This window comes from Scyliorhinus canicula, chromosome 18, assembly GCF_902713615.1.
Source record: "Scyliorhinus canicula chromosome 18, sScyCan1.1, whole genome shotgun sequence".
Classification (NCBI taxonomy): domain Eukaryota; kingdom Metazoa; phylum Chordata; class Chondrichthyes; order Carcharhiniformes; family Scyliorhinidae; genus Scyliorhinus; species Scyliorhinus canicula.
In genome coordinates this window covers 98,034,370-98,062,066 of record NC_052163.1, presented here as the reverse complement: position 1 = coordinate 98,062,066, position 27,697 = coordinate 98,034,370, and the positions used below count along the sequence as shown (strand labels likewise).

The following is a 27,697-nucleotide window of genomic DNA, read 5'->3' as shown; positions in this document are numbered from 1 at the left end:
ATAAAGCAGTCCAAAGATACATGACCCTCAAATTATTTTTAACAATTTTGTGATTTACTCCCAAAACATTGCATGTTGTCTGTGCCAGCAATGCCATTGTCCATCCCTAATTATCCTTGGGACTGAGATGGTAAACCACCCTCTTGAAAGAGTTAACTATAATCTGGCTGGAGTCTTGTAAATACATTGAATCGCATGTTGAAGAAAAGTTTGAAACAAGTTCATTATCTTCTTGCAAATAGACTACAGGACTGGATTTTTTCTTCAGAGGTGGGGTTATGGGACAAAGTAAAACAGACCAGGACTATTGGGTGTCATAAAAATGCATCTGATTCATTCAGAGCTGCAGTAGGCTATTTGGCCATTGATCATCCCCCATACAATCCTTAATACCCAAAATCTATCCATTTCTCCCACCTGGAATACCGGAAATTCCTCAACAGTCTTAAATTGTTGACATCATATTCTCACATTCCCTATGGCCCGTGTTCACAGCAATGTGGTTGACTCTTGGCAACCCTCTGAAAAAGCAGAGCTACTCAGTTGCATTTAAGAGCTTTTTACCATATTCCTGCAGATAATTAAGGATGTTGACCTTGCCAGAAATGCCCACCTGTGAAAATAAGATGTTAGTTCAGCTTACCTACTTTCCATTGTTTCACCTTCAAAAGTAAACATTTAAGTTATGAAAAAAATAGAGAGGGTAGTGACACAATGGAGACAATTTGAACTATACCAAGTATGGCAACCTCTTCATGATATGGGGACCTATTCAACTTTAGCAGAACAGGGATGTAGATTGTGATCAGACTGCATGGCAATTTTGAGGGCAACAGTCAGCTAGAAAAGTTTGTAACGCCAAATGGGATTTAGAGGAAGTAGAAGTGAGAACCATGTAGACTTTTTAAGGCCCTGCCCTCAGTACTGATATGTGTAAGCAGACTGCTATCACAGCTAAATCCAGGGGCAGCATGGTAGCACAGTGATTAGCACTGCAGCCTCACAGCACCGAGGTCCCAGGTTTGATCCTGGCTCTGGGTCACTATCCATGGAGTTTGCACAAGACAGCAGAAAACCAGTGGTCAGGGTATCCAACTGACACCCAGGCCTCAAAGACCAGATATATGCGCTCTGTCAAACTCTGCCCAGCCTTCAAATCAAGGATGCGAAGCATGGCAGCCAACTCAAACTTGGGTTCATCCTCCACTCCCCTAAGATTAGGTGCACATTGTCCAGTCCCCTTCACACCCCCCCCCCCCCTCCCCCATATCAGCCAGGATAATGAACATATCATGCAACAGAATTTCCAAGAACTGAAGGCAAACCCCCCCCCCCCAACAAGGAGTGTCCTATCGAGTGACGGGATTTTGTTCTCCGCTTCATCTATTCTTTCAAAGATATTTTTGCAGTTCATCAAAATGAGCACCAACCTGAGCCAAGGAATTGAGACCCTCATCCACAACATTTGTTTTTTTAATTCATTTTTTTAAATTTAGAGTACCCAATTATTTTTTGTTTTCCAATTAAGGGGCAATTTAGCATGGCCAACCTGCACATAGAATTTACAGTGCAGAAGGAGGCCATTTGGCCCATCGGGTCTGCACCGGTTCCTGGAAAGAACACCCTACTCAAGGTCAACACCTCCACCCTATCCCAGTAACCCCACCCAACACTAAGGGCAATCATGGCCAATCCACCTAACCTGAACATCTTTGGTCCGTGGGAGGAAACCAGAGCAAACCCACACACACACAGGGAGGATGTGCGGACTCCACACAAACAGTGACCCAAGCTTGAATTGAACCTGGGACCCTGGAGCTGTGAAGCAATTGTGCTATCCACAATGCTACTGTGCTGCCCTTTGCATCTTTGGGTTATGGGGGTGAAACCCACGCAGACATGGGGAGAATGTGCAAACTCCACATAGACAATGACCCAGGGCCAGGATTTGAACCCAGGTCCTCAGCACCGCAGTCCCAGTGCTATCCACTGAGCCACATGCCACCCTACAACATTTGTAAGGGCAACAATCACCTTGATCCTGAAGGCACCACCGAGGTATAGACCCGCTCACGAGCAAAACCACCACTGCAAACTAGGCCCCACCCTGGTCGCCACCTCAATCAAACAAGGACTTTGAATTCAGCTCCTCAAAATCAAGCCCAAGATCTCCCAGGAACATACATACACACCAGGAACAATCATGGAATGTGCATCCGAATAACAAAAGGGATTAAAAGAGTAGCACCAGGGTTCATGGAAATGCAGCTCATATCATGTTTTTTTAAAATAGCCTTCTGTGAAATGGCCTGTTTTGATTAATAAATCGGGGATGCAAAATTTCCACTTCCGACATTGGTGTGTTTTAACTTTTGGGACCAGAAATAAAATTTGCATCACCATCAGAGAGCTGACTGTAAATCTGTGATTGGAGGAGTCAACGTGGGAAAGGAGGAACTGCTCCTCCAATCAGATTTTGCCTCTCCCATGTTGGCTGCTCCAACTCCTTCAATTTGATGCCCTCTCTCCCGCTCTTGTTACTTGCCCGGGATTTACCTTTGAAACCATGGTTCCCGCAGGCCCACTCAGAACACTTTTGGTTGTACTGTCACAAAACATTCAACATCTTCTTGACACCAAGGAGAAAAAAAAAGGGAGGGAACCTTCCCCAGTAACGATGCTCCGTAGCTCCCCCAAAACCTGGATGTCCTCCCACCTCAGATTGCACACGCTGCAGCTGCCAGTGGCAGCAGAGGCAATGACACAAAGCAGAGTCTCGGCATGGTGGCACAATCAAGCATGGGGTGGGGAAGAGAGGCAACCATGGAGGAAGCTGAGTGTGGGTGGGGAAGTAGGACATGAGTATGGGGAAGGGGTTTGGGAAGAGGTTATTTCTTCAAATGCGACTGAAAGAATGCACCAGAAAGTCGCATTTCAAAGCAAATCTTTAAAAAGTCTTTATGGGTATTCCCCCATTTTCAGAATTACAGCCCTGCTGTAAATTTATAAAATAAATTTGTTGGAGGGAAGGGAAAAGTTAGAAAGCATGAAGCTTAAATGCAACTTTTGGTTCCAAAATATCTCAAGCCAACAATGTTTGAATTTATCCCAATACAGCTAGGTCTCGCCAATCTCTAGAGGCAAAAGAACCCTTCCTGGATTTGCATATAAATGAGCCAGGTGAAACATCTGAACATTCATAACAATTGCTGTTATGAAAAAAATGTTTGACATGCATTTATTCTAATCTGCAGAAATGTGAAGCCATAACCATGAATTTTCCATTTTTAAAAAAAGCAATTTCCAACAAAACTACAATAAGAATCTGAAGCAACTGTATAGTTCAAACATAGGATTATTTTGTATTCAAAATTAACCATTTTGAAAATGGTTAGTTCTGTAGCTTGACTGAACAAATTCTTCCTCACATGGGAAAAACAAATACGTGCCATTTAAATAAAACAGAAACATATGATGGATGGAATAGTGACCAGGATTACAAGAATCTGGCCCATTGCAAAACCTTATGAGAAGCAGATGCTTGCAATGTAAAAAAAATGGTATTAGCCAAGTGTCTTGCTCAATCAAAAGTATAACAAGCTCTGCGTGTGATTTTATACAATAGTATTCAATAACTGAAAAAATCTGTTACAAAAACTAAAAGTATGTGGCAAGTACTTCAGACTTCTTGGACCCAAAGCTTCAAACTAGTGAGTACTTTTATGGCCAACATTGGGAATTCTTGATCCAACAGTGCCATTTCCCCATGTCCAAAGCTTCCCGGAGAACAAAAACCATCTTCACTGTTCTTTCACTTGATCCTCACCTGACACCACTTGATGAAAACTGATTTATTTCTGCACATCCAGAATCTTTTTTTAAATTGAGAGTAGTCAAATTTTTTTTTCCCCAATTAAGGGGCAATTTAGTGTGGTCAATTTACCTACCCTGCACATCTTTTGGGTTGTGGGGGCGAGACCCACACAGACACGAGGAGAATGTGCAAACTCCTCATGGACAGTGACCTGGGTCGGGATCAAACCTGGGTCCTCAGCACAGTGAGGCAACAATGCTAACCACTGCACCACCGTGCCAACCCCTACACATCCAGAATCAAGGTTATATGTACAGCTCTTTTCTCAACTATCAATTAATTGTTCCTGTCTTTACTATTATTTTCTGTATAATCTGCAACTTTGTTCCCAGTTAAGCTTACCTCTTCCATGACACCTATCCATCTCTTTTAACTCCTCCACGACTTCAATTTTCTTGGCCCATAATTATTGATCTCTCTACCCTCTGACAATACAGTATCCCACTTCTCAGAACCATCATCTACTTTTTGTTCCATCCTCAACCTGATTTCATACCAAGGTACTTGAATATATTTCCTCAGATCAACAAGCGCCCTAATCCAATTTCTGCCGTGGACTGAACAGCTTAGGTTGAACATGTCTAGAGACTGACAGAGCACCCCCCCCCACCCCCTCAAATCCCACCCGTTCTGTACCCGTACCCCCTCCTATCCATCAGCTTTTGTGTTGGCAGTCAGTGCTATCAGTTAAACACAAGCCAATTTTTCTCTCCGATGCCAATAATGCTCAACTCAGTGACTCAGAGTTGGAAAGCAAGTCCTGTTCCAGATCAAGATTGTCGTAAGCCAATAGTTCCACTTTCAACGCTTTCCTTCACCCTGCGCCCTCCACCCCCACACAGTTAAACAATGGAATAATCTTCAAAACACCCCTCATCACCCCTGCCTCCCCACCATAGATTGTTGCTTCAAATTCTGATTTCAAAGTGTGTTTTTTTCCATCTCTGCAACATTGCTCACTAAATTAAAACCTTCATCCATATCTTAATCACCGTTCCTCATCCATGACTAATTGCCACTTCTATTCTTCTCTCCCTTGTTTATTTCAATGTCCGCGCCTCAAAATCGATTTCTAGATAGTCTCTTAATTCCATGCTGTTCGATCTTTTCATGCAACTTGGATGTCACTGGTAAAGCCAGCATTTGTTGCCCATCCAATTACCCTTGAAAAGGTGGTATCAAATTATTTTTTGAACCGCTGCAGCCTATTTGGTGCAGCTATAGCCAAAGTGCTGTTCGGAAGGGAGCTCCAGGATTTTAACCCAGCAACAATAAAGGAACAACAATATAGTCAGGATGGTGTGTGGCTTGGAGGAGGAGAAACATGGATACTGGCTGTGGCGGGAAGGAATGTTTAGGCCGATGTTCAAAGGATAAATGTTGATCAGGATGTTGGGACCTCTATCCTTAAATTGATAAAAGCATGACACTGAAATATCAAGCTGGATATCACGTTTCTGGTAAGAGAACTATCCCTGAACCAAATTTAACTACTGCTTCTCACAAATGTTACCATTTACATATTAAAGCAAGAATTGGAATCCTTGCATTGCTGCCTCACGGCACCGAGGTCCCAGGTTCAATCCCAGCTCTGGGTCAGTGTGTGTGGAGTTTGCACATTCTTCCTGTGTGTGTGTTTCGCCCCCAACCCAAAGATGTGCAGGGTAGGTGGATTGGCCATGCTAAATTGCCTCTTAATTGAAAAAAATGAATTGGGTAAAAGAAAAAAAATTGGAATCCTTGAGTGATGTTGGATAAAGTGTTGATTTTTGTCCTTTATCTTTATCATCTCAAAATACCTTTCATTATCACCCTGCCACTAAATGTCTCAGCCAGTTTTGCTTGAAAAACACACCAGTTTCATAATATGCAAAACCACATTTATTGAATGTTCATAAAAAAATTCCAGTTATAAAAGGTTTACAAATTACAGACACAGAACGTTTTATATTTTGGCATGTCATTGCCATCTAGCCAATCACCTTGAGTGATAAGACTAGCTCATTAGGTGTGAAGACTTGACAATTCAAAATTCAACAGAAAAATCAAATGCAAATTCAAGTTACTTCTGTTCAACCATGATGTAAATACTTACACTACAAGGGCAAGTTTCACTTGCTCTGATATTTATGATAGAATTAACATGCTATTGATTATATGCTACACACCTGCATTTTCTTTGGAGCAACTCCTCATTCAGGGTAGTTTGAACATTAATGCCCATTTCTAGAGATAGCAACAGGTCCTGGTATTGCTGACAGCGATGCTTAGTAGGTCAATAATCTATAAATCAAACTAACCTAAACCAAAGGTGCTGCACCTTCAGTTATACACAATCTGGACACAAGTGCATTCATTTACCGCAAGTGAAGATGACATACAGGTAGCTCTTTGTTGACATCATCATCTTTCACTGCTCAAAAATACACACATTAGTAATGCAGTTGAATTATGCATGTTCATTTTAAAGGGCTAGTAACATTTTTTTAAGAAAAGGCATAATTGTTCTCTTGGAATCTTGAAATGTTTGCTTTTCTGAAACATTTTGCCATGGATATTTTAGACATTCCACTTGATTACAGATTTTTAAAAAGAATAACCTTGTGTCACAAAGTGATGCAATTAGTTCTTGGGATGGGAGTATCGTCTGCAAGGTTATACTGCCCATTCCCAATTTCCCTTAAGTGGCGTGTTTGGCCATTTCAGATGGTAGTTAAGAATCAACTATATTGCCACGGGTCTGGAGCCACATTTTGACCAGACCAGACAAGGATAGGAAATTTCCATCCCTGAAGGGCATTTATGACAATCTGATAACTTCATGATTAATAAGACTAGCTATTTGTTCCAGATTTATTAATTTAAAATTCCACCAGCTTCTATGGTGGCATTTAAACTCCTGTCTCTCGAGTATTAGTCTCAGCCTCTGGATTACTAGTCTAGCAATTTTACTACTATGCTACCATACACAAGAGGTGGAGAGATTGGATCTGTGAAAATGAATGAAAACATAAAATTAATATAAACTGAATTCCACATGTGCTTTGTCAATTTCTTTTTAATCAGTGAAAAGATTGTTTGATTTTACAAGGGAAATACCAGAAACCTTGCAAGGAAACTCTTTTAAAAAAGGTAAAATCCTCACAGCAATGTGTATTTTCACCAGCAAATTAGACCTTATTTAAGAAACAGTGTTCACATGATTTTTTTAAGACCATCCACTATGGTTCAAATAAGTTTAATATAAAAGCATAAAGGTTTTTTTTAATTCTGTTTCCCAGGCCATAGTAACAGCAATTTGAGGGCATTTAATTCTACATTTCACAAACAATTCTAATTCACCAAGATAACCATACATTTATGATAATTCCACTAACATTTTAAAACTAGAACTATTGGCTACATGTATTTAGAATTAATACTATTTAATCTATATTCCAACTGTCTTCAGCCCGAAAGGATCGTCTGAGAAACAGAATTTTGAAAGTTTATAAAATGAGCGATAAGCATAAAATTCAACCATATATAAAATGATATATTAATCATACGGTATGTTGGATAAAAAACATTAGTGTGACCAGGACTTACTTCCCCACCACCCCTCCATACACTACAATGTACAGGTACAGTACTTCAAATCTGTTCATCTTTAAAAGTAAAACGAACATGTTTTTTTTGCCCTCCCCCATCAAATACATAATTGAAAATAACTTGGGGCAGTGATAGAAGCCATATTCAATGATTAACTGCAGGTCTCATCAGTTTTACTGCTTAAAAGTTCATAAGTAGCCATATGCTTTGAAAACCTCCAAGTTATTGCAAAGAAATAAAATGCTTCAGCTTTGTACAGGATGTACTATTTTTTTTTAAAAACACACTTTCTTACCTTGGATACTATCATATTCTGTGTTGTATACTGGCTACATGATTTGTTCAAACATGAGTTTTCAGAGATGGTTTCTCAATTGCTAGGTAAATTATCTTGTCAAATTAAGCTTAGTATCTGTCCCAGTGCTGTGAAACATTTTCCAATCCTCACTGCCTTTATCTGTAGATCAAACTAGTAAGCTACGAAACAGCAAGCTATTATAAATCGATGTCAGCTAAGTACTAACCAGCCATCAAGCAATGAACAAAAATCAAACTTCCATAAGCCACCATCCAAATATTAATACACCAGCCAGTAAATGTACCTACCCAATGGCATCAAACAAGGGATTGAAATAGAAGCTACATTAAAAGAATGGAATTTTGACAACACTAACAAGGTTCAAGCTTTGCTGTGAAATGACAGCAATGTGTCAGAACATTACATGCAGCACTTAACAAGATGATTGATTAAAAATGGTGTATTCTGCTGTTTTTCATGCAACATTTATGGTTTCATTTAATAAATGCACATGATCACAATTCATCCAATTAAAATAAATTTGGGCTCTTCATTCCAGATCAGTGACCATTTGGGCATTGTAGTCAGTCCACATTCCATATTACAAATTCTTACACATGATGTACACCAGTTTTGGTGCAACAGTATTTGTACAGAACAGCCAAATAAATGGGCAGGATCACAGTAAAAACATTTTCAATCATAATTTCTGTAAAACACCTGAGACTTCTGCATTGGAGTACAGAATACTCCACTTGCAGCTTTGAAGGAGTTTCATACTCCTAATGATGCTAATTCGGTTTGGGTACTAGGTTAACACCAATTTGGTGAGTTTTTACAACAACCCTTTGGGTTTGAAAAACTGCAGAATAACCAAATTCTGATTAATACAGCCCGTGATGCAGTTCCCAGGCCAAATCTGGACTATGAACCCAAATCTGTACACAAGGAGGCCATATGACTACAAAAAGCATTTCTCCTCTTATTCCCATCCCATGTAAAATTTTGATAAATGTGATGTTAAAAAAGTGAGGTTAAGTGTTTTGTCAAAGATCTTAGAAAATAACCCTTCAGAACTCAGGTTTTACAAATTAAAACAATGGTTGTAAAAGTACTAAACCAGAATGGTTTCAAAATGTTAAAAGAAAAACAGTGTACAAAAATATTTCTCAGTGGCTCTGGATAAAAGAAAGATTTTTCTTTCTCCCGAATGAAAAGTTTTGAAGGTGATCACATGACAGCACATTGCCGGGAAGTGGTCCTTGGGTCACCCTGAAATAAAAAAGTTTCTTTTGAAAAAAAACTGTCATTTTGTTTATTAATTACATGACTACACAAACTAAACTTATACTTAAATCCCACAACTGGTGTGTGTATGTATGGGCCGCAAAGAAGCAAACTCACGGTTAAGTACTATTCAGAAAAATTTCTAGTTAGGAACAGTGTTCCGGAAAGTGTATAAATGATTATCTTGTGTTGACAAATTTTTTTTAAATTGCAGGTTCTGTAAATCTGAAATTAAAACTGAAAATGCTGGAAATGCTTCGGTCAGCCAGCCACAAAACATAAAAACAGAGTTACATTTCAAGTCGATAAACTTTCATCCTGACTTGATGATTACTTTAGAGCTAAAACAATTTTTACTTTACCTGTTGGTGGAACAGATCTTCCTCTCCAAACTCAGCTTCTTCCTCCACATCTTCATGGTAGGTTTTTCGGAGATTTCTTACTGCTATTTCCTGTGCAAAAAGGAAATGCAAGTTGGTTATTTGAATAACCTACAAAATAATTAATTTTTAAACATCATTGCATTTTGGAATAATTCTGTTGTTTGTGTTAATTAGATCTACATCAAAGTCTATTGTGATTATTCACTACTAGCTGCACCAAGGGAAGACCACCTGCTGTTGGATCAATATCTAAATGGCTTTTAACCTGACCACGTGTTAACAAGGCATTCAAGTAGGCTCTTATTCCCTGTACTGCCATAGACATTGCGAGCCCAGATCAACACTGACAAAGCAAACAATATTCAGGAAATTGATTGACTAACATCAATAGTTGCATATAAATTGAATAATTATCAGCAATACAGAATAGCTGGCTACAGCTAATATTCTGAGATGAACAAATATTACATGACCAATGCAGACCTTTCATTGTTATACATTTTTATTGCCTCAATGTACTATTAAACAATTGACAAATTACATCTAATATTTCAAAAACAGATCAAAAATCAAACTAAAACTGGCATTACTACAACATCCAATTCATTATAACATTCCAAAAAGGAGACCAAAACAAAAAGGGTGAACAGATGGAGAAGCCGATCAATGTTCACCTGAGTCAGATGGTGCAGCCCAGGACATCACTACAGGAGTTCCTTAGGGTGGCATCCTATACCCAATCACCACAGTTGCTTCTTCAACTACTTACTTCCCCTTAACCAGAAGGTCAGAGGTGGGGCTGTTCACTGCAGTGTTCAGCTCCATCCATACTTGTTAGATAATGACCCTTTATAATGCTAAGAAAATGGGGTCTAAAGCTCATTTCAAAGACAAATTGAAATGCTCTTTTATGCACACCGCAAATTCAAAGAAAGAACACAGGGGCCTCACGGTAGCATGGTGGTTAGCATCAATGCTTCACAGCTCCAGGGTCCCAGGTTCGATTCCCGGCTGGGTCACTGTCTGTGTGGAGTCTGCACGTCCTCCCCGTGTGTGCGTGGGTTTCCTCCGGGTGCTCCGGTTTCCTCCCACAGTCCAAAGATGTGCGGGTTAGGTGGATTGGCCATGCTAAATTGCCCGTAGTGTAAGGTTAATGGGGGGATTGTTGGGTTACGGGTATACGGGTTACGTGGGTTTAAGTAGGGTGATCATTGTTCGGCACAACATCTAGGGCCGAAGGGCCTGTTCTGTGCTGTACTGTTCTATGTTCTAATTTTACTGCAATAGGGTAAAATATAGCACATGACTTTCAGAATTAGTCACTAAAAGTGCAGGCAAGCCTTACCTCTCCATCCGAGTTCACAAGGACAGTCTTAATCTCATCACCAGTGCCCCAGCTATGATTCTTCCACAAAAGGTCAGTAGGGGGACCATGGGCTTTACCAGCATCTGCACTCCAGATCTAGACAGAGAAAATAATATATTACTTTCTCTGCCCACACTTTTAAGGGTAGAACTTTAGCAATAGTTTAAAACTAATAATATAGTTTTTATCATCCTGAAACAAGTCATGCCTTCATAGCCGTCCTTTTACATGGAAAAATATTCCCCAAGTTAAACCTACTCATTTTTGGTGACGATTCCATTCTCTATCTCCCTGAACAGCAAAATGCAATGGAGCATGCAACTTGCTCCCCAATTCTGCTCCACTACAATTTCCGGAAAGTATGGCAAGTGTAGCTGGATAACAACGCCCCCATCCAATCCCTGCTTCAGTGGGCTAGCCCAATTCAGATTGTTTTTACATCAACCCCAGCATTCACCCTTCCAATACAATAATACAAAAGGATGCAGTTACAATGCCACTTTAGCACTGTTACAGTTATGACCCTTTTATAATAAATAACGACAGTATCAGATCAAATCCCGATATCATTCCAAACACAGGATTGCAAAACCCCCTTGACACCTTCCTTGGGGAAGCGCTCATTTTGTTTCAGTAGTATGTCAATTGAAATACTATTGTCCAGTCAAGGTTAAGTGTCTTTTTTTTTAAACGCTGGCATTCAAAAGAGATCCTGTATATGCACAAATATGATGGTTTTCCTCAACATAAAATTCATTTATGATTGACTTTGGAAATCCATCTCAGATCATTAATTAAAATTAATCAATTCTGTGCGTTTACGTAGATTTTATATCAAAAACAGAAAGTGCTGTAAAAGTTTGATCTGTTTAACAGCATGTAGAGAAGGAAACAGGGTTAATCCGATAGGAATCTTTTTAACCGTTATTTCAATTCTTCAGTGTCTACAGTATTTTACTTTTATTCAAGTAGATTTTATTGTACTGTACAACTCACCTTGACTTCCTGCCCAGCCTTCAGAGTGTATTTAGGAGTGAACTTATAGACTACTTCCTCTCCATCTCCAATTTGCCTCTTCAGTCTCCAGCCTCCAAGTGGCTGATCCTGTAAGAGAGTGGTGATTAATCAATTATTATACATAGCAAGATAAATAAGATCTCAAAAACCTATTGAAAAGGAGACGATTGTCTGCGTGGTGGTGTGTACATCACCCAGTGATACAGAATCACATAGAAGAGCATGTTTATTTGTTGGTTTCTGGGCATAATTCTCCATTACCGTTCTCCACTCTTCCAGTTAAGACTGCAGGAAACCTATTTCCAGCTTTGAAATAGGCATCAGAAGAACAAGTGCTCAGAAAATATCAGGTATTATTTGTTCGCCTATATGTGACATGAAGGATCACTGGAGGTGTTGAGATCACTGACTCAGACATAGCAGAAATGTCTAAATTGAAGCATTTGACTGCATCAGTATCCAACCAGCAAGCAAACCATCAGCTTTGGGTCACACTGGATTACATAAAATAATTCAAGCGCCTAATTAAAAAAGGAACTCTTTTCAACTCTCCCATCTTTCCTGCACTTTGGATCTCATTCTCAGCACACCCAGAAATAGGCATGTGAACACCATGAACAAAAAGAAAACATCAGCCAACAGAAAAATAAAAATAGATGGTCCTTCAGGGCTCACATATGGGAGGGAACTGGTTTGTCATATTCCTGCTCCAATCAATGCCACTGGTTCTCAAGTCAGTAGCCGCTATAGAGACCAAAGTCCTCCTGACTGCAGATAGAAAGTAGCATTAGTGAGACCAGAGTGCTTCTGCTCAACAAACAAAATCAGCAGTGCAGAATTTCCACTAGGTCAACCAATTCTGCTGGCTAAATTGCCAACACTCTAAAAGAGCACTGAAGCAACAGGGCACACACTATGATTACCGAAGATTATGAACATTCATGCTAGAGCACGGTCAATTTCTAATTTTCAAACACCAAACTCTGCTGGCATACAATTCTTCACTTAGCAGCACCGAGAAGTCCAAATGATGCTGTATGTAAAACAATTGGTGTTTCTCTAGCGCAGGGGTGGGCAAACTTTTCCGTGCAAGGGCCACATTCAGAAATTCACAATTTTAATGGGCCGCATAGTATATTAAGTAAAATAATTACTTCACCCGGTTATGATTCTGGGCGCCTCATATAGAACATAGAACAGTACAGCACAGAACAGGCCCTTCGGCCCTCGATGTTGTGCCGAGCAATGATCACCCTACTCAAGTCAACGTATCCACCCTATACCAGTAAGTAACCCAACAGCGCCCCCCCCCCCCCTCCAATTAACCGTACTTTTTTTTTTAATGACTTGGTGGGCCGCATAAAGACCTTTGGCGGGCCGCATGCGGCCCGTAGTTTGCCCACCCCTGCTCTAGCGTGTCAACTCAATCAGAAAACAAAGTGAGCATAAAAGAATTTAAGTTTATGGGCCCTCACCTTCTCAGATTTATTACTGAGACAAACAAATTTTCCCTCAAGATCAGTTGGCTCAATGCTGATCAAGCCACTACTAGAGTGGGTTTGTTGTATACGACTGCTGCTTTCTCTGGGCTCTTCCATTTCTATACGCTTTCGCTTGGCACGAGATGTATGAACACCACTGCTCGATGTAGCACGGGATACTGTAACCCGAGAGGAAGGACTTGGAGACAGCTTCAGTCTGAAAACAAATACAACAAAAAATGTTTCAGCGGACTGATGATAGTGTTCCCATTACTTGCATTTCATCTTTATTGTGCTGTGTACCCTTTTCATTCAAAGTTAAAACCCCTATATCCAGAATCAGATTAGATCATTGATGTGCAACCTTAAGACAACAGCACTGTTAGGATGCATTTTGAAGGCTTTTCGTTACAGGTACCTCTCTTCTTCGCCTTCCAGGAGTTTGCGGTAGGCTTGAATTTCCATGTCAAGGGCCAGTTTGACATCAAGGAGGTCCTCGTACTCCTGCAACTGCACCTCCATGTTATCCCTCAGCTCAGCCATTTCTCGGTCTCGTGCCTCCAACATCTTACGATATTTATCGCGATCATTTGCGAGCATCTCTTCCAACTCCCTTACTCGAGCCTCAGAAGCAGCAGACTACAATGAAGGTTAAATTAACAAATCAATTAGGCCAGAATAATTTGCATGATTTAATAAAGATATTAGGTACAGGACTTCCAATTCAGTAGGATTTGATTGTGCTTTGGAAGTGAACTGCAGCACAGTGTACATTACACAGTGTAAACCCAGTTAGTTAGATTTTAATTATTAAATTCAGGTGTTATCAATTATGCTAAATATTTGCTACAGTGCTGAAATGGCTTTGGTTCAATGCCTTATAGTTGTCAAAAGGCTAAGACGTTGCAGAATTCAAAGTTTTATTTTCTGAGATCTACATTCAATTTTAAACAAAATATTTGGTCATGGGATGTGGATGTTGCTGGCTAAGCCAGTATTTAAGAACCCCCTCATCCATAATTTCCCCAAAGAATTATTCACGAGTAGAAAGCTAGTTAATTAAAACGGGCAGAATGTGCAACATTTCAAAGTGACTTTTAGTGCAAGCAGTATTCAAGGAGAAGGGAGTTTGGCCCAGAAGGCACTTCATTCGATCAAAAGCCTTTGTCCTCATGCAAGTGCCACGCCAACAAATACAAAAATTCAAAATCTCCCTCCTGCTAATTCCATCTCTCTGCTATATCTTTTAATTTTTATTTTATTATTTTTTTTTAATTTAGTGTACTCAATTCATTTTTTCCAATTAAGGGGCAATTTAGAGTGGCCAATTCACCTACCCTGCACATCTTTGGGTTGTGGGGGCGGGGCGAAACCCACGCAAACACGGGGAGAATGTGCAAACTCCACACGGACAGTGACCCAGAGCCGGGATCTGAAGGGCCTCCGCTGGCTGGCGCGAGTTGCCGCATGCTCGGGAGCGCCAGCGTGTGCTGGTGTCATCCCAGCGCATGCGCAAGGGGGTTCATCTCCGCGTCGGCCATCGCGGACTGTTACCGTGGCCGACGCCGAGGAATAGGGTGCCCCCACGGCACAGGCCCGCCCGCGGATCGGTGTGCTCCGATCGCGGGCCAGGCCACCGTGGGGTACCTCCCGGGGCCAGATCCTGATCTCTCTCTCTCCCCCCCCCCCCCCCCCCCCCCCGGAGGCCACCTGCCAGCGGGACCAGCGGCCACTCGTGGGCCGGGGAATTGGGGGCTGCCAATGGCCGCCGACCTACGCGGCGCAATTCCCGAAATATATGATAACATGACTGGGTTGGCACTATGATACTGTGCGTGTCAACCAAATGATACAGAGGGAACGATTATTCACGCAATAATCATTATAGGTGAATGGACTGATCTACCATCTCTTTTTAGGAACCAAAATTATCAAATGGTAATATTACCAGAAGTGTGTAAATGTAATGGAGGAGTACTTGTGGTTATCAAAGCACACCTCATTCCGAGGGTTCTATGACAAAATTGAAAAAGTCCATGGATTCTGTGACAAAACTGAAAAAGTAATCGAGGAATATGTAGGTTTCAACTGCACGGGTGAGGTGTTGAAGGCGGTTGTCTGAGAGGCTCTAAAGGCGGTGGTGAGGTGATCTCGTTCAAGGTTAGGCTAGACAAAGAGGAGAGATTGGAGCATCAGAGGGTACTAGATGAAATGCTGGATGTAGATAGGAGTTATGCAGAAGATGGGGACCCAGTGAAGTTGGAAAAGAAGAAGGAACTACAGGCGAGCTTTGACCGACTATCTACCAGGAAGGTGGTACGCCAATTGAGACGGGCAAGGGGTACAGTTTACGAGCATAGAGAGGATGGGCGAATATGTTGGCGGGTCAGCTCCAGAAGGAGGCTACGGCAAGGAAAATTGTCCAGGTGCAGGACAGGGCAGGGAAGTTGGTGGTAGCTCCAGATTGAATTAACAAGATCTTTAAGGAACTCTTATGAGAGGTTGTACAGGTCAGAGCCCCCTGAGGAAGGCTGGGAGATGCAGGAATTTCTAGATGGGCTGGAGTACCCGAGGGTATGGGAGGGGGACAGGGCTACATTAGAAGGGGCGATAGTGGAGCAGGAGATGTGATTGAGAGGATGCAGTTGGGGAAGGTGGCAGGGCCGGATGGGTTTCCAGTGGAATATTATTTTTAAAATTCAAAGGTAAAGCTGGTACCGCTGATGATGGGGATGTTTGAGAAGGTGATAGGGAATGGGGTTACCACAAACTTTGGGGCAGGCATTGATTTCCCTGTTGCTTAAAAGAGGTAAGGATCCAACGGAGTGTGAGTCGTATAGGCCCATATCACTTTTAAATGTGGACGCGAAGATATTGGCGAAGGTACTGGCAGGTTGGTTGGAGTGCCTCCCGAAGGTGATAGGTGAAGATCAGATGGGATTTGAGAGAGGGAGGCAGCTCTTTAGGAGGGTATTGAAAGAGGTTATGGCACCGGTGGAAGGGAAGGAAACAGGTGGTTGTGGCATTGGACGCTGAGAAAGTGTTTGACTGGGTAGAATTGGAGTACATGATGGCAGTTCTGGAACGGTTTGGAATTGGACCAAGATTTGTGCACTGGGTAAAGCTACCGTATAAGGAGCCGAGGGTGGGTGTTCGAACAAATAACATCAGCTCGGAATACTTTTCTCTCCACTGTGGGACTGGCGATGTCCTATGTCCCCTCTGCTGTTTGCACTCGTGATTGAACCATCGCGTTAAGACTCACTTTAGATACCTGGGGTGCAGGTCGCTCGGGATTGGGGGGGGGGGGGGGGGGGAAGAGAAGAAGAGTCCATGGGTACAACATTACTAGTTTGGTGGAGGGGGTGAAAGCTGATCTGGCAAGGTGGGATGGTCTCCCTCTGTCACTGGCGGGTTGGGTACAGGCGGTTAAAATGAATGTGTTACTGCGATTTCTGTTTATTTTCCAATGCCTGCCGATTTTCCTGCCAACGCCATTTTTTAGAGATTGAAGGGATGATAACCTCGTTCATATGGGGAGGGAATGTGGCCAAAATTAGAAAGGTGCTACTACAGAGAGGAAGGCAGGCAGGGAGTTTGGGTCTTCCGAACCTGATGTAGTATTACTGGGCGGCAAATACGGAGAAGGTACGGAGCTGGGTCAGAGGGGTTGACTCCCAATGGGTCAGAAGGGCGGAGTTTGTGTAGGGGGTCGGGATTGAAGGCGCTAGCGGCAGCGCCCCTCCCAATGGCCCCAGGGAGATACTCGGAGTCCAGTAGTAATAACTTCGTTGAAAATTTGGAGGCAGTTTCAACAGCACTACGGGTTGGGGGCAGGGTCAAGGGAAATGCTGATTTGGGGGAACCATAGATTTGAGCCAGAGAACTGGGATGGAAATTTTCGGAGATGGGAGGAGAAAGGAAGTAGGACACAAAAACATTTCTTGGAGGTCGTTTTGCAGGATTGAAGGAGCTGGGGGTGACGTATGGGCTGGAGCAGGGGGAAATATTTAGATACATGCAGGTTCGAGACTTTGGGGAGGGGGGGGGGGGGAGAGAGAAGAGAGAAGAGGCCGCAAACCACGTTCCAAGCTGGAGGATTACTGGAAGGAGGTTTTTAGGGTAATCTCTAAAGTGGTGCATGTGAACCTGGGCCGAGGCCCCCTGGAGACGGTATTTGGTGTGTTGGACCAGCTGGGAATTGGAAATGGGTGAGGAGGCAGATGTTGTAGCCGTTGCCTCATTGATCGCCTGAAGGCGAATCCTGTTGGGATGGAGATCAACCTCTCCACCCTGTGCCCTGGCGTGGGGACCTGTTGGAATTCTTGACTCTAGAGGAGGTAAAATTAGAACTTGGGGAAGGATGGAGGAGTTCCACAATTCATGGGCATTATTCATTATGCACTTTCGAGGATTGGATTACATCAAACATTGTTGGGGGGGGAAGAAAATGTGAAAAAGGAGAATAAAAATATATATTTTTTAAAAATCAAAACAACTCATTGACCCTGTATGACAACAACACTTCCAAATGGGATAGTTAGGATAAGAAGGCCTGTTGTATGATTCACCTTTGGAAGTAACAAGCATACAATATTACTGGCCTGGTAACAGTATTACAAGATTAGGTGAATTGGCCATGCTGAATCGCCTCATGTCCAACGGTTGGGTGACGTTTCAGTGATGGGGGAATGGGCAACGGTGTGGTGTTCTTTCAGAGTCGGCACAGACTTGATGGGCCGAATAGCATCCCTGTGCACTATAGGAATTCTATGATAATATTCACGCCACCCAGGTTCTTTACATAGACCGAGCAGCTTATTGGGGATTATAAAGCTCAAAATGCCTGGGATCAGAAGGCAAGAAAGGCAAAGGAGTATGGTAGGAGACAGAGGACCCTTTGGAAATAGTAGCTCAGCGTTGAATTCAGCTCAAATTTATGAGACCTGGGTGCATCCTGGGTGGTGAATGAACCAATATAATGTCCACAGAACAAAGTACACCTTAAAAGCCATTAAAATGCAAAAGGAAGGACTGAAGAGTCTTGAAGGTTACCAAATTGGGGACTAGTCAATACTATGGGTGAACAAAGCCAGGGAAGGGCATGCAATATGTTGGCCTGAGATATATATAAAATTGGGTATAGAAGACCTTAGATTTGGAATAGTACCTATCAGAGTACATATGTAACATCAGTTTTAGAATTACATCATGAATGACTGGAGCTAGTGGGCACTCAAACTGGTGGAGGGGTTATTAAGTCATGATGACGATTCCACAAGAGCATCACTTGGAAACATCCATTAACAATAGCTATCAATGAGTCTTTAGGAGCACAAAAGGATGGATGGGTCGGTCAGGCAGGGTCTCATGGACATCTAACTTACCTCAATGACTATTTAGATGAGCACCAAGGATTGTTGTACATAATCAAGAATTACATGGTGTGCACTTCTCGCACTAGAGCTCTGGATAAATACTAGTAAAGTCACACAATGATACATATTAAATAATGCATTTCAAGCTGTCTACATGTCTCCCACTGTGGTGTTTTATGACAGATGATTTCTGGAGGGCTGGGATCATAGAATTTACAGTGAAGGAGGCCATTTGGCCCATCGTGTCTGTGCCGGCTCTTGGAAAAAGCACCCTATTTCAGCCCACGCCTCCACCCTATCCCCGTAACCCCACCTCACCTTTTTGGACACTAGGGGCAATTTATCATGGTCAATCCACCGAACCTGCATATGTTTGGACTGTGGGAAGAAACCCACGCAGACAAGGGGAGAACGTACCCAAGCCAGGAATAGAACCTGGAACCCTGGAGCTGGGAAGCAACCGTGCTAACCACTGTGCTACGGTGCATAGTAAACGCAAGTTTCTGCATGCAACTGATTGACTCCCTTATTTTTTTTGGAGGGGGGGGGGGGGATTTTCATCTGCCATGTTGAATAACTGGACATATAATCAACCCCTGGTGGGCGGAATGATACTGAATTTACAGATAAGATACGAAGCAAGATTGCACAGATCAACCGTGGGCACATTCAAATAGCTTTGGCTGCCCATAAAGCCAGCAATCTAGCCGAAACAGCTACAGCCTACTCAACTACACATCAGACAGTGAGGAAATACTCCAAACACTGTTACCATCCATATCCTAATAGTTTTATTGTGGACCAGTAGCTTGTTATTACCAGCAAGCAGCCTTGAAGGAACATCAAATAGCAACATGGGGATCCGCCCCAATACTCGCTGTGAAAATTGACATGGGTAGAAAAGGGATTAGGGCATTTCAGCAGTTTAGGGTTCCTCCTTGTACCCAGATGACTGGCCACCCAAAAGAAGGAATTCTCAACACTAATAGTTGGTCTACTTGGGCTCAGGGAGAAGGGGCATAGGGCGGATTCAATGGGAAATCTTGTGGGACCAGAAGATCCCGCCGGCCAACAGCAGGCAGCTTCCTGTCACCAAGAAACACGCCACAGGGGAGGCCACAGAATCTCACCTGTGGTATTAACAGTATTGAATAGGACAATCGCATGCACTCACTTCGAATGTAATGAAGTAAGCTAGTCTTGTAGACATAATTGGGCTGAGATAGCAGAGCACCACTGTGTAAATCGATGATTGGTGAAAATTTTAAAATATCACCATCAGTATAAAACTGATGGTTTTGTAGTTTTTCAGAGAACTCGCATTCCATCTTAGATGGGTACGAGTTCCCTCACAGATGCTGGAATGAATGAACTGGTTTCAAAAAACAAGTCTCATTGGTCTTTGTGGAATCAGAGTAGATCCTTGCCTTCCAATCAAGCTCTGGCCAATTCAAGAACAATTTCTTTAAAACCAACATCTCCCCTTAAGTCCAAAATTTATAACTACTGTTTTTTTTAATGTTTACCTGCTTTTGCAAGGTTCCAAGTTGGTAGTTGAGACTCTCAAGCCTGAGGTATGCCTCCTGAAGTTCCTCTCGTGCTGTGCCTACAGCTTTGTCATTTCTATCGGATGCTATCTTAGCATTTTCCAACTGTAAAAGTTAAAAAGGTATGCACATTAAATCAAAGAACTAAGTTGGAAATGACTCTACCAAATCTATTTGGGCAATCAAAAATAAAATTAAGCTAAAAAGATTGTATGATTTAACCGCTTAAAATGCCAGATTGGAATATGTCTGGTTACCTTGGCTTGGAAAGTGTGTTCCAAGTCTTCCTTGTATTGTTTCACTTGCTCCTCATGCTGTTTCCGCAGATCCTGCAGGGCCTCTGCCAGTTTGGATTCATAGTCAATCCTTTGTGCAGAGTCAACCTCAACTACACGGCGTTCTCGTCTCCTCTTTGTCTCACGCACTTCCTGCATTAAAAAGGATACACATATCGTGATTTGCATAATTTGTAAAGGGCGTTTATCACGTGAAACTGGACCTGGGCCATGGGAAGCCATACTCGGGGTGTCGGACCAGCTGGGAAACGGGTGCGGAGGCATGTTTGTAGCATTCGCCTCGTTGATCGGCTGAAGGCGGATCCTGTTAGGGCGGACATCAACCTCTCCACCCTGTGCCCTGGCGTGGGGGTGGGGGAGAACCTGCTGGAATTCTTGACTTTTGAGTAGGTCAAATTTGAACTGAGGAGAAGGATGGAGGGGTTCTACAATTCATGGCCGTTATTCATTACGAACTTTCGAGAATTGGATTACATCAAACATTGTGTTGGGGAGGGGGGGGGGGGGGGGGGGAAGAGATCGTATGTGATAATGGTGACTATGGGCGATTCCAGATTCCTTTTTGTCATTTGTTTCTGTTAAAATGCCGGCTAATGTTTGGGTTTGGTGAGAGGATGGGATCGTTGTTATTGATATGGGGATTGACATTGCATTCGCTACTGATTGTTTATTGTTGGATATAAATTTGGGAGAAAATATGAATAAGGAGAATAAAAATATATATTTTTAAAAGATTACAGATTACAAGACAGCAACTGGGAATTTTATTTAAAAAACAAACTATGTATACAATGCCAGTTTCTCAAGCTACAGATAATTTCTACAAACCATGGATAAATGCTCGATGATAAAAAGGGACATACCCTTTTTTACAGTGGCTAGCACTGCTGCCTACGGCGCTGAGGACCCGAGTTCAATCCCGGCCCTGGGTCACTGTGGCAGAGTAAGCACATTTTCCATGTATGCGTGAGTCTCACCCCCAGAACCCAAAGATGTGCAGATTAGATGGATTGGCCACGCTAAATTGCCCCTTAATTGGAAAAAAATAATTGACTACTCCATTTTTAAAAAATATAACCTAGAGGAGTAAATCTTTGTATGATGGCTGAACAAAAGAGGAAAATTAATTTTCCAAATTTAGGGCTTCTAGTGGCAGCCATAAAGTGAACAGTCATACACTCAGTGGCTCCCACCTGGGGATTTGGTTATTTGGCCCTTCCTGCCCAATTAACGGGTGGTATTTGGGAAGAACTTGGGGCAATATTGGAAAGAATAAGATCCTCTCGTGAATAATTTCTGGTCGGGACAACATAAGGCAAGTTGGGCAAGGGATTCTTGGAGTCAGAAAGTCCTCGAGCCTCAGAAGGGGAGAAAATGGCAGAGATCTCTGTTGCAATGATGCTCCCTCAGTGGACGACCAAGAAGTTCGCGGACTTCTTAATGTGAATTTAAGCAGCACCAAGCAGTTGCTGAGGATCTAGTGATGGCAACTGACGGGGGCTGTGGCATCTATTCGGGCATCCTTGGGCGGGATGGATCAGCAGATTGAGGTACTGGATTGAAGATCCAGAAGGTGGAGGAGGCACTCACTGACTATATCAATCGGATCATCTCTCTGGAGGCAGAGATAGCGTTGCTGATAGAGTAGGAAGGCAGTGCAGGTGTCCCCTGCGGTCATTTCCCTGCAAAACAGATATACCGCTTTGGATACTGTTGAGGGAGATGGCTCACCAGGGGGAGGCAGCAGAAGCCAGGTTCATGGCACCGTGGCTGGCTCTGCTGCGCAGCAAGGCAGGAAGAAAAATGGCAGGGCTTTAGTGATAGGGGACTCGATCGTAAGGGGAATAGACAGGCGGTTCTGTGGACGCAATCGAGACTCCAGGATGGTATGTTGCCTCCCTGGTGCAAGGGTCAAGGATGTCTTGGAGCGGCTGCAGGACATTCTTGGGGGGGGGGGGGGGGGGGGGGGGGGTGAACAGCCAGCTGTCGTGGTGCACATAGGCACCAACGATATAGGTAAAAAACGGGATGAGGTCCTACAAGCTGAATTCAGGGGGTTAGGAGTTAAACTAAAAAGTAGGACCTCAAAAGGTAGTAATCTCAGGATTGCTACCAGTGCCACGAGCTAGTCAGAGTAGGAATGTCAGGATAGATAGGATGAATGTGTGGCTCGAGAGATGGGGCAAGAGGGAGGGATTCAAATTCCTGGGGCATTGGGACCGGTTCTGGGGGAGGTGGGACCAGTACAAACTGGATGGTCTGCACCTTGGCAGGACTGGAACCGATGTCCTAGGGGGGGTGTTTGATAGAGCTGTTGGGGAGGGTTTAAACTAATGTGGCAGAGGGATGGGAACCGATGTTGGAAGGTAGTAAAACAGGGACAGAAGCAAAAGGAAGGGGGAAAGTGCAAGACAGAGAAGACATAGTCAAAAATCAAAAAGGGCGACAGTACAAGGTACAGTGACTGAGGGGAGCTCAGTGAATAGGCCCAGTAATACTAAAAGGAGTAAAACTGGAGATGTTAAGATTCAAAACAGAGGTAAAAAAAACCAACATAAGTGCACTTTACCTGAATGCTCGTAGTATTCAGAATAAAGTAAATGAGTTGATGGCGCAAATCATCGTGAATGACTATGATTTAATGGCCATTACTGAAACATGGTTAAAGGATGGTCACGACTGGGAGTTAAATATCCGAGAGTATCAAACTAGTCGAAGGACAGAGTGGATGGTAAGGGACGTGGTGTAGCTCTGTTATTTAAGGATGACATCCGGGCAATAGTTAGGGATGATATTGGTGCTATGGAGGATAAGGTTGAATCCATTTGGGTGGAAATCAGGAATAGTAAGGCGAAAAAGTCACTGATAGATGTAGTCTATCGGCCACCAAATAGTAACGTTATGGTGGGGCAGGCAATAAACAAAGAGATAACTGATGCATGTAGAAATGGTACAGCAGTTATCATGGGGGATTTTAATCTACATGTCGATTGGTTTAACCAGGTCAGTCAAGGCAACCTTGAGGAGGAGTTTATAGAATGTATCCGCGATAGTTTCCTAGAACAGTATGCAATGGAACCTATGAGGGAACAAGCGGTCCTAGATCTTGACCTGTGTAATGAGACAGGATTGATTCATGATCTCATAGTTAGGGATCCTCCCGGAAGGAGCGATCACAATATGGTGGAATTTAAAATACAGATGGAGAGTGAGAAGGTAAAATCAAATACTAGTGTTTTGTGTTTAAACAAAGGAGATTACAATGGGATGAGAGAAGAACTAGCTAAGGTAGACTGGGAGCAAAGACTTTATGGTGGAACAGTTGAGGAACAGTGGAGAACCTTCCAAGCGATTTTTCACAGTGCTCAGCAAAGGTTTATACCCACAAAAAGGAAGGACGGTAGAAAGAGGGAAAATCGACCGTGGATATCTAAGGAAATAAGGGAGAGTATCAAATTGAAGGAAAGAGCATACAAAGTGGCAAAGATTGGTGGGAGACTAGAGGACTGGGAAATATTTAGGGGGCAACAGAAAGCTACTAAAAAAGCTATAAAGAAGAGTAAGATAGAGTATGAGAGTAAACTGGCTCAGAATATAAAAGCAGACAGCAAAAGTTTTTACAAATATATAAAGCAAAAAAGAGTGGCTAAGGTCCTTTAGAGGATGAGAAGGGAGTTTTAATAATGGGAGATGAGAGGGCAGCACGGTGGCCTAGTGGTTAGCACAACCGCCTCACGGCGCTGAGGTCCCAGGTTCGATCCCGGCTCTGGGTCACTGTCCGTGTGGAGTTTGCACATTCTCCCCGTGTCTGCGTGGGTTTCGCCCCCACAACCCAAAATGTGCAGAGTAGGTGGATTGGCCACGCTAAATTGCCCCTTAATTGGAAAAAATAATTGGTAATCTAAATTTAAAAAAATAAAATTAAAAAATAATAAAAAAAATAATGGGAAATGAGGAAATGACTGAGGAACTGAACAGGTTTTTTGGGTCGGTCTTCACAGTGGAAGACACAAATAACATGCCAGTGACCGATAGAAATGAGGTTGTGACAGGTGATGACCTTGAGAGGATTGTTATCACTAAGGAGGTAGTGATGGGCAAGCTAATGGGGCTAAAGGTAGACAGGTCTCCTGGCCCTGATGGAATGCTCAACAGCAATGTGCAATTTGGGATGGTGTATCCGCCTCACCTTTGAGTCAGCAACAAGACTATTATTTTAATGCGCCAGAGGAAACTGAAGTGCTTGAGGACTACGGTCTTTGTCATTTGTCCAGTTCTTCTGTATCTGTATGTTTTGTGTGGGATTTTTAGAAGTAGGGAGCGCAAGGTGTTGTTATGGTGCTTGTTGGTGGGGGTTGTATCTGGGCACAATTGGGGGTTGTTTATTGTACTATTGGAGCTGTTTGGGGGGGGGGGGGGAGGTGATTTGGGTGTGGTTCTCTTTTCTTCATAATGTTTGGTATAGGGACTGATTCAATGTTTGAAAGACTGAGGTTAACCTGGCACCCTGCCAGCAGTATAGCTACTTAATAGGAGCGGAGATGGGGAGGTGACTGCAGTTGGTTACCTTGGGGAGGGGTTTTTCTATTGTCCAGGGTAACAACCTTAGGATGTTTTTGTGTTTTTTTAAATTTGGGATGTATGATGGGGGGGTAGGAGAGAAAGGGTTATTTGTGTGTGTGGGGGTGGTGGTAGTTTTTGGACGGTTCCGTTGTTCTTGAAGTGGCTTGATGGGGGTGATGGCAGCCATCTTGAGTGTGTCTGGAGTTGCCACAGGTTGGGGCCATGTGCAGGGGGCAGTTAAAAGGTCTCAGATGGGGGCGGCACGGTGGCACAATGGTTAGCATTGCTGCCAACGGCGCTGAGGACCGGGGTTCGAATCCCGGCCCTGGGTCACTGTCTGTGAGAAGTTTACACATTCTCCCCGTGTCTGCGTGGGTTTCACCCCAACAACCCAAAGATGTGCAGGTTAGGTTGATTGGCCACGTTAAATTGCCCCTTAGTTGGAAAAAATGAATTGGATATTCTAAATTTACAAAAAAAAGGTCTCAAGATGTTTGCCCACCTGAAGTTTGACAGCTAATTTTTTTATTAAAAAATACAGGAGATCCATCTGATAAACAGATCAAACAAGACTGCGGAAAAGATGGGTGGGGCAAGTGCATCATTTGAGTTTGTGTTTGGACACGGGGGCGCTGCTGATTAGGTGGAGGGTGATTTTTCCTGCAGTTAACATTTTAGCAGACTCAGGAGGGAGATATGTAATTGTTAGTGGGGCATTGCATGGGCACACCAGCGGTTTGTGTATGCACCAAATTGGGATGACACCGAATTAATTAAGACGGTTCTGGCCTTTATTCCCAGGCCGGGATTGAACCTGTGATAACCACTGCTCCATCGTGCCGCCCAGAATGAGGTACTTCATAGGGTTAACTTCACCTCCTCGTGTGCAAGGGTAAGTCTGATATCGTTCAAGGTGGTACAGAGGGCACACAGGATGCCTATTAGTGGGTTCCTCTCAGGGGTGGAGGACAGTGTGTGCGGTGCTCTAGGGGTCCAGTGAGCCACAGGCACATGTTCTGGTCCTGCCCGAAGTTAGTTAATTTTAGATCTGCTTTGTGACACGATGTCAAGAATTCTGGGTGTCGGTTGATGGGTTTTACTCAAGGTGGTAGCCGTTCATTGCCTTTTTCAGGGAGTGGGTTATTATACGCTGTTTGGGGGTGGGAAGGAAACGGAGAATAGAAAGAGGGTCAGCCTATTTAGGTCTTCCTTGTGTGTGTATGTGGAGGAGGGGGGAGTTGTCTTGGTATACTGGGTTGGGATGGGCTGTGTTAGGGTTATTTTTATAATATTGAAAATTATTTGAATAAAAATGTTTTTAAAAAATAACTTTCCAAATCAGAAACACATTAAAAATTTGCATTTCCTTAAAGCTCATAGCACCCCACACCCAAGGTGCATAGATTATTTCTGATGGAGAGAATAGCCTGCTACTCCAGAAAGGAATAAATTCTACTACATACTAATTACAGAATATAAAATTTCAAAGGCAACTATTTCAGAGGATATTACTTTTGAAAGTTGCAAGTGATAGTCCGTATCTAATCAAGTTACTTGCAAAAAGAAAAACAAAATCATACCTCGTCAAACACACTTTTCCTGAATGTCAGTTCCTCGCTTAAGCTTTGACACTGATTCTCCAGGTCAACTCTCATCAGTGTCTCCTCTTCCAACTGCTTTTTGGCAGCAGCCAGGGAACTTTCAGCCTAAAGTTAGTTACAAAAATCATTGTTGGTTCATTCAAAACAGTTATTAGAGACTCAAAATTCTAATGCTCTCATACTGCATATCACCCCCGTATGGTGCATTAGCCATTTCAGATTGCGAGATAAATAGAGATAGAGGGCGAGAGAAGGAGAGAGTTCACACAACTGTTATTTAGGAAACCTTACTGGAAAATTGGCACAGTACGTGAATTGGATAGAATTCAACTGTAATTTTCTTGTTTTATTTAATAGTGCGTGGACGTTAAGAATATCACTTGGGCGAGGTAATAGAGCCAAAGACTTGACGCACTCTAGTAATGCGTCAATACTTTCAAGAGAGAAAAAATCATTTGGCTCCTCAATGCGGCCGTCAATATACCATAACATCCCCAACTACACAACTAAACATTAAAGATCAATAGAAAGATTACAGACATTAGCAAAAGAGAAAATAGAAAATAAAGGAAATTAATGGTTGACAACCATTCCAGTCTGTTCTTGGCAGCATCACACTCTTTACATCTTTTTCTAAGAAGTACTTCAGAAAAGAAGTTTCCAGAATTCAGATATAATTTCACATTCCATGACCTGGCACTTTCAAACTGAAGAGCATTCAGACCTGATAGATCATCCTTTCCATTTTCTCGTTAGTGATTTACCTTAGCAAGCTGTGAACGCAAGTCAGCCAGCTCTGCCTCCAACCGACGGTTTTCACTGACAGCAGTGTTAAGTGCAGCTTCATTTTTATGATAGGTCAATTCAAAATCTTTCAATCGAGCCTGCGCTGATATCAGGTCGTTATCTTTCTTTTTGTAACTGCAAAAGCAAAACAGCAACTTTTAATAATATTGAAATGGTGTTTCATAACCTCAATCTGGATAACAGTTTTGACCAATTAAGATTGCCTCAT

The 27,697-nt window shown here is 42.7% G+C and overlaps 1 protein-coding gene across 1 annotated transcript in view; it reads right to left on the bottom strand.

Annotated features, from left to right (window-relative positions):
• Positions 1 to 5,737: 5,737 nt before the first annotated feature.
• lmnb2 (lamin B2) overlaps positions 5,738 to 27,697 on the bottom strand; it is a 33,403-nt gene continuing 11,443 nt past the window's right edge. The window contains exons 2-11 of the mRNA XM_038777602.1: positions 27,447 to 27,603; positions 26,662 to 26,787; positions 20,480 to 20,650; positions 20,202 to 20,327; positions 13,716 to 13,936; positions 13,292 to 13,514; positions 11,796 to 11,903; positions 10,779 to 10,895; positions 9,413 to 9,502; positions 5,738 to 9,035 (exon numbers count right to left, since the gene is read on the bottom strand). Coding sequence (XP_038633530.1) covers positions 8,994 to 9,035; positions 9,413 to 9,502; positions 10,779 to 10,895; positions 11,796 to 11,903; positions 13,292 to 13,514; positions 13,716 to 13,936; positions 20,202 to 20,327; positions 20,480 to 20,650; positions 26,662 to 26,787; positions 27,447 to 27,603 — 1,381 coding nt within the window. The 3' untranslated portion in view covers positions 5,738 to 8,993. The remainder of the gene's footprint in view (positions 9,036 to 9,412; positions 9,503 to 10,778; positions 10,896 to 11,795; positions 11,904 to 13,291; positions 13,515 to 13,715; positions 13,937 to 20,201; positions 20,328 to 20,479; positions 20,651 to 26,661; positions 26,788 to 27,446; positions 27,604 to 27,697) is intronic.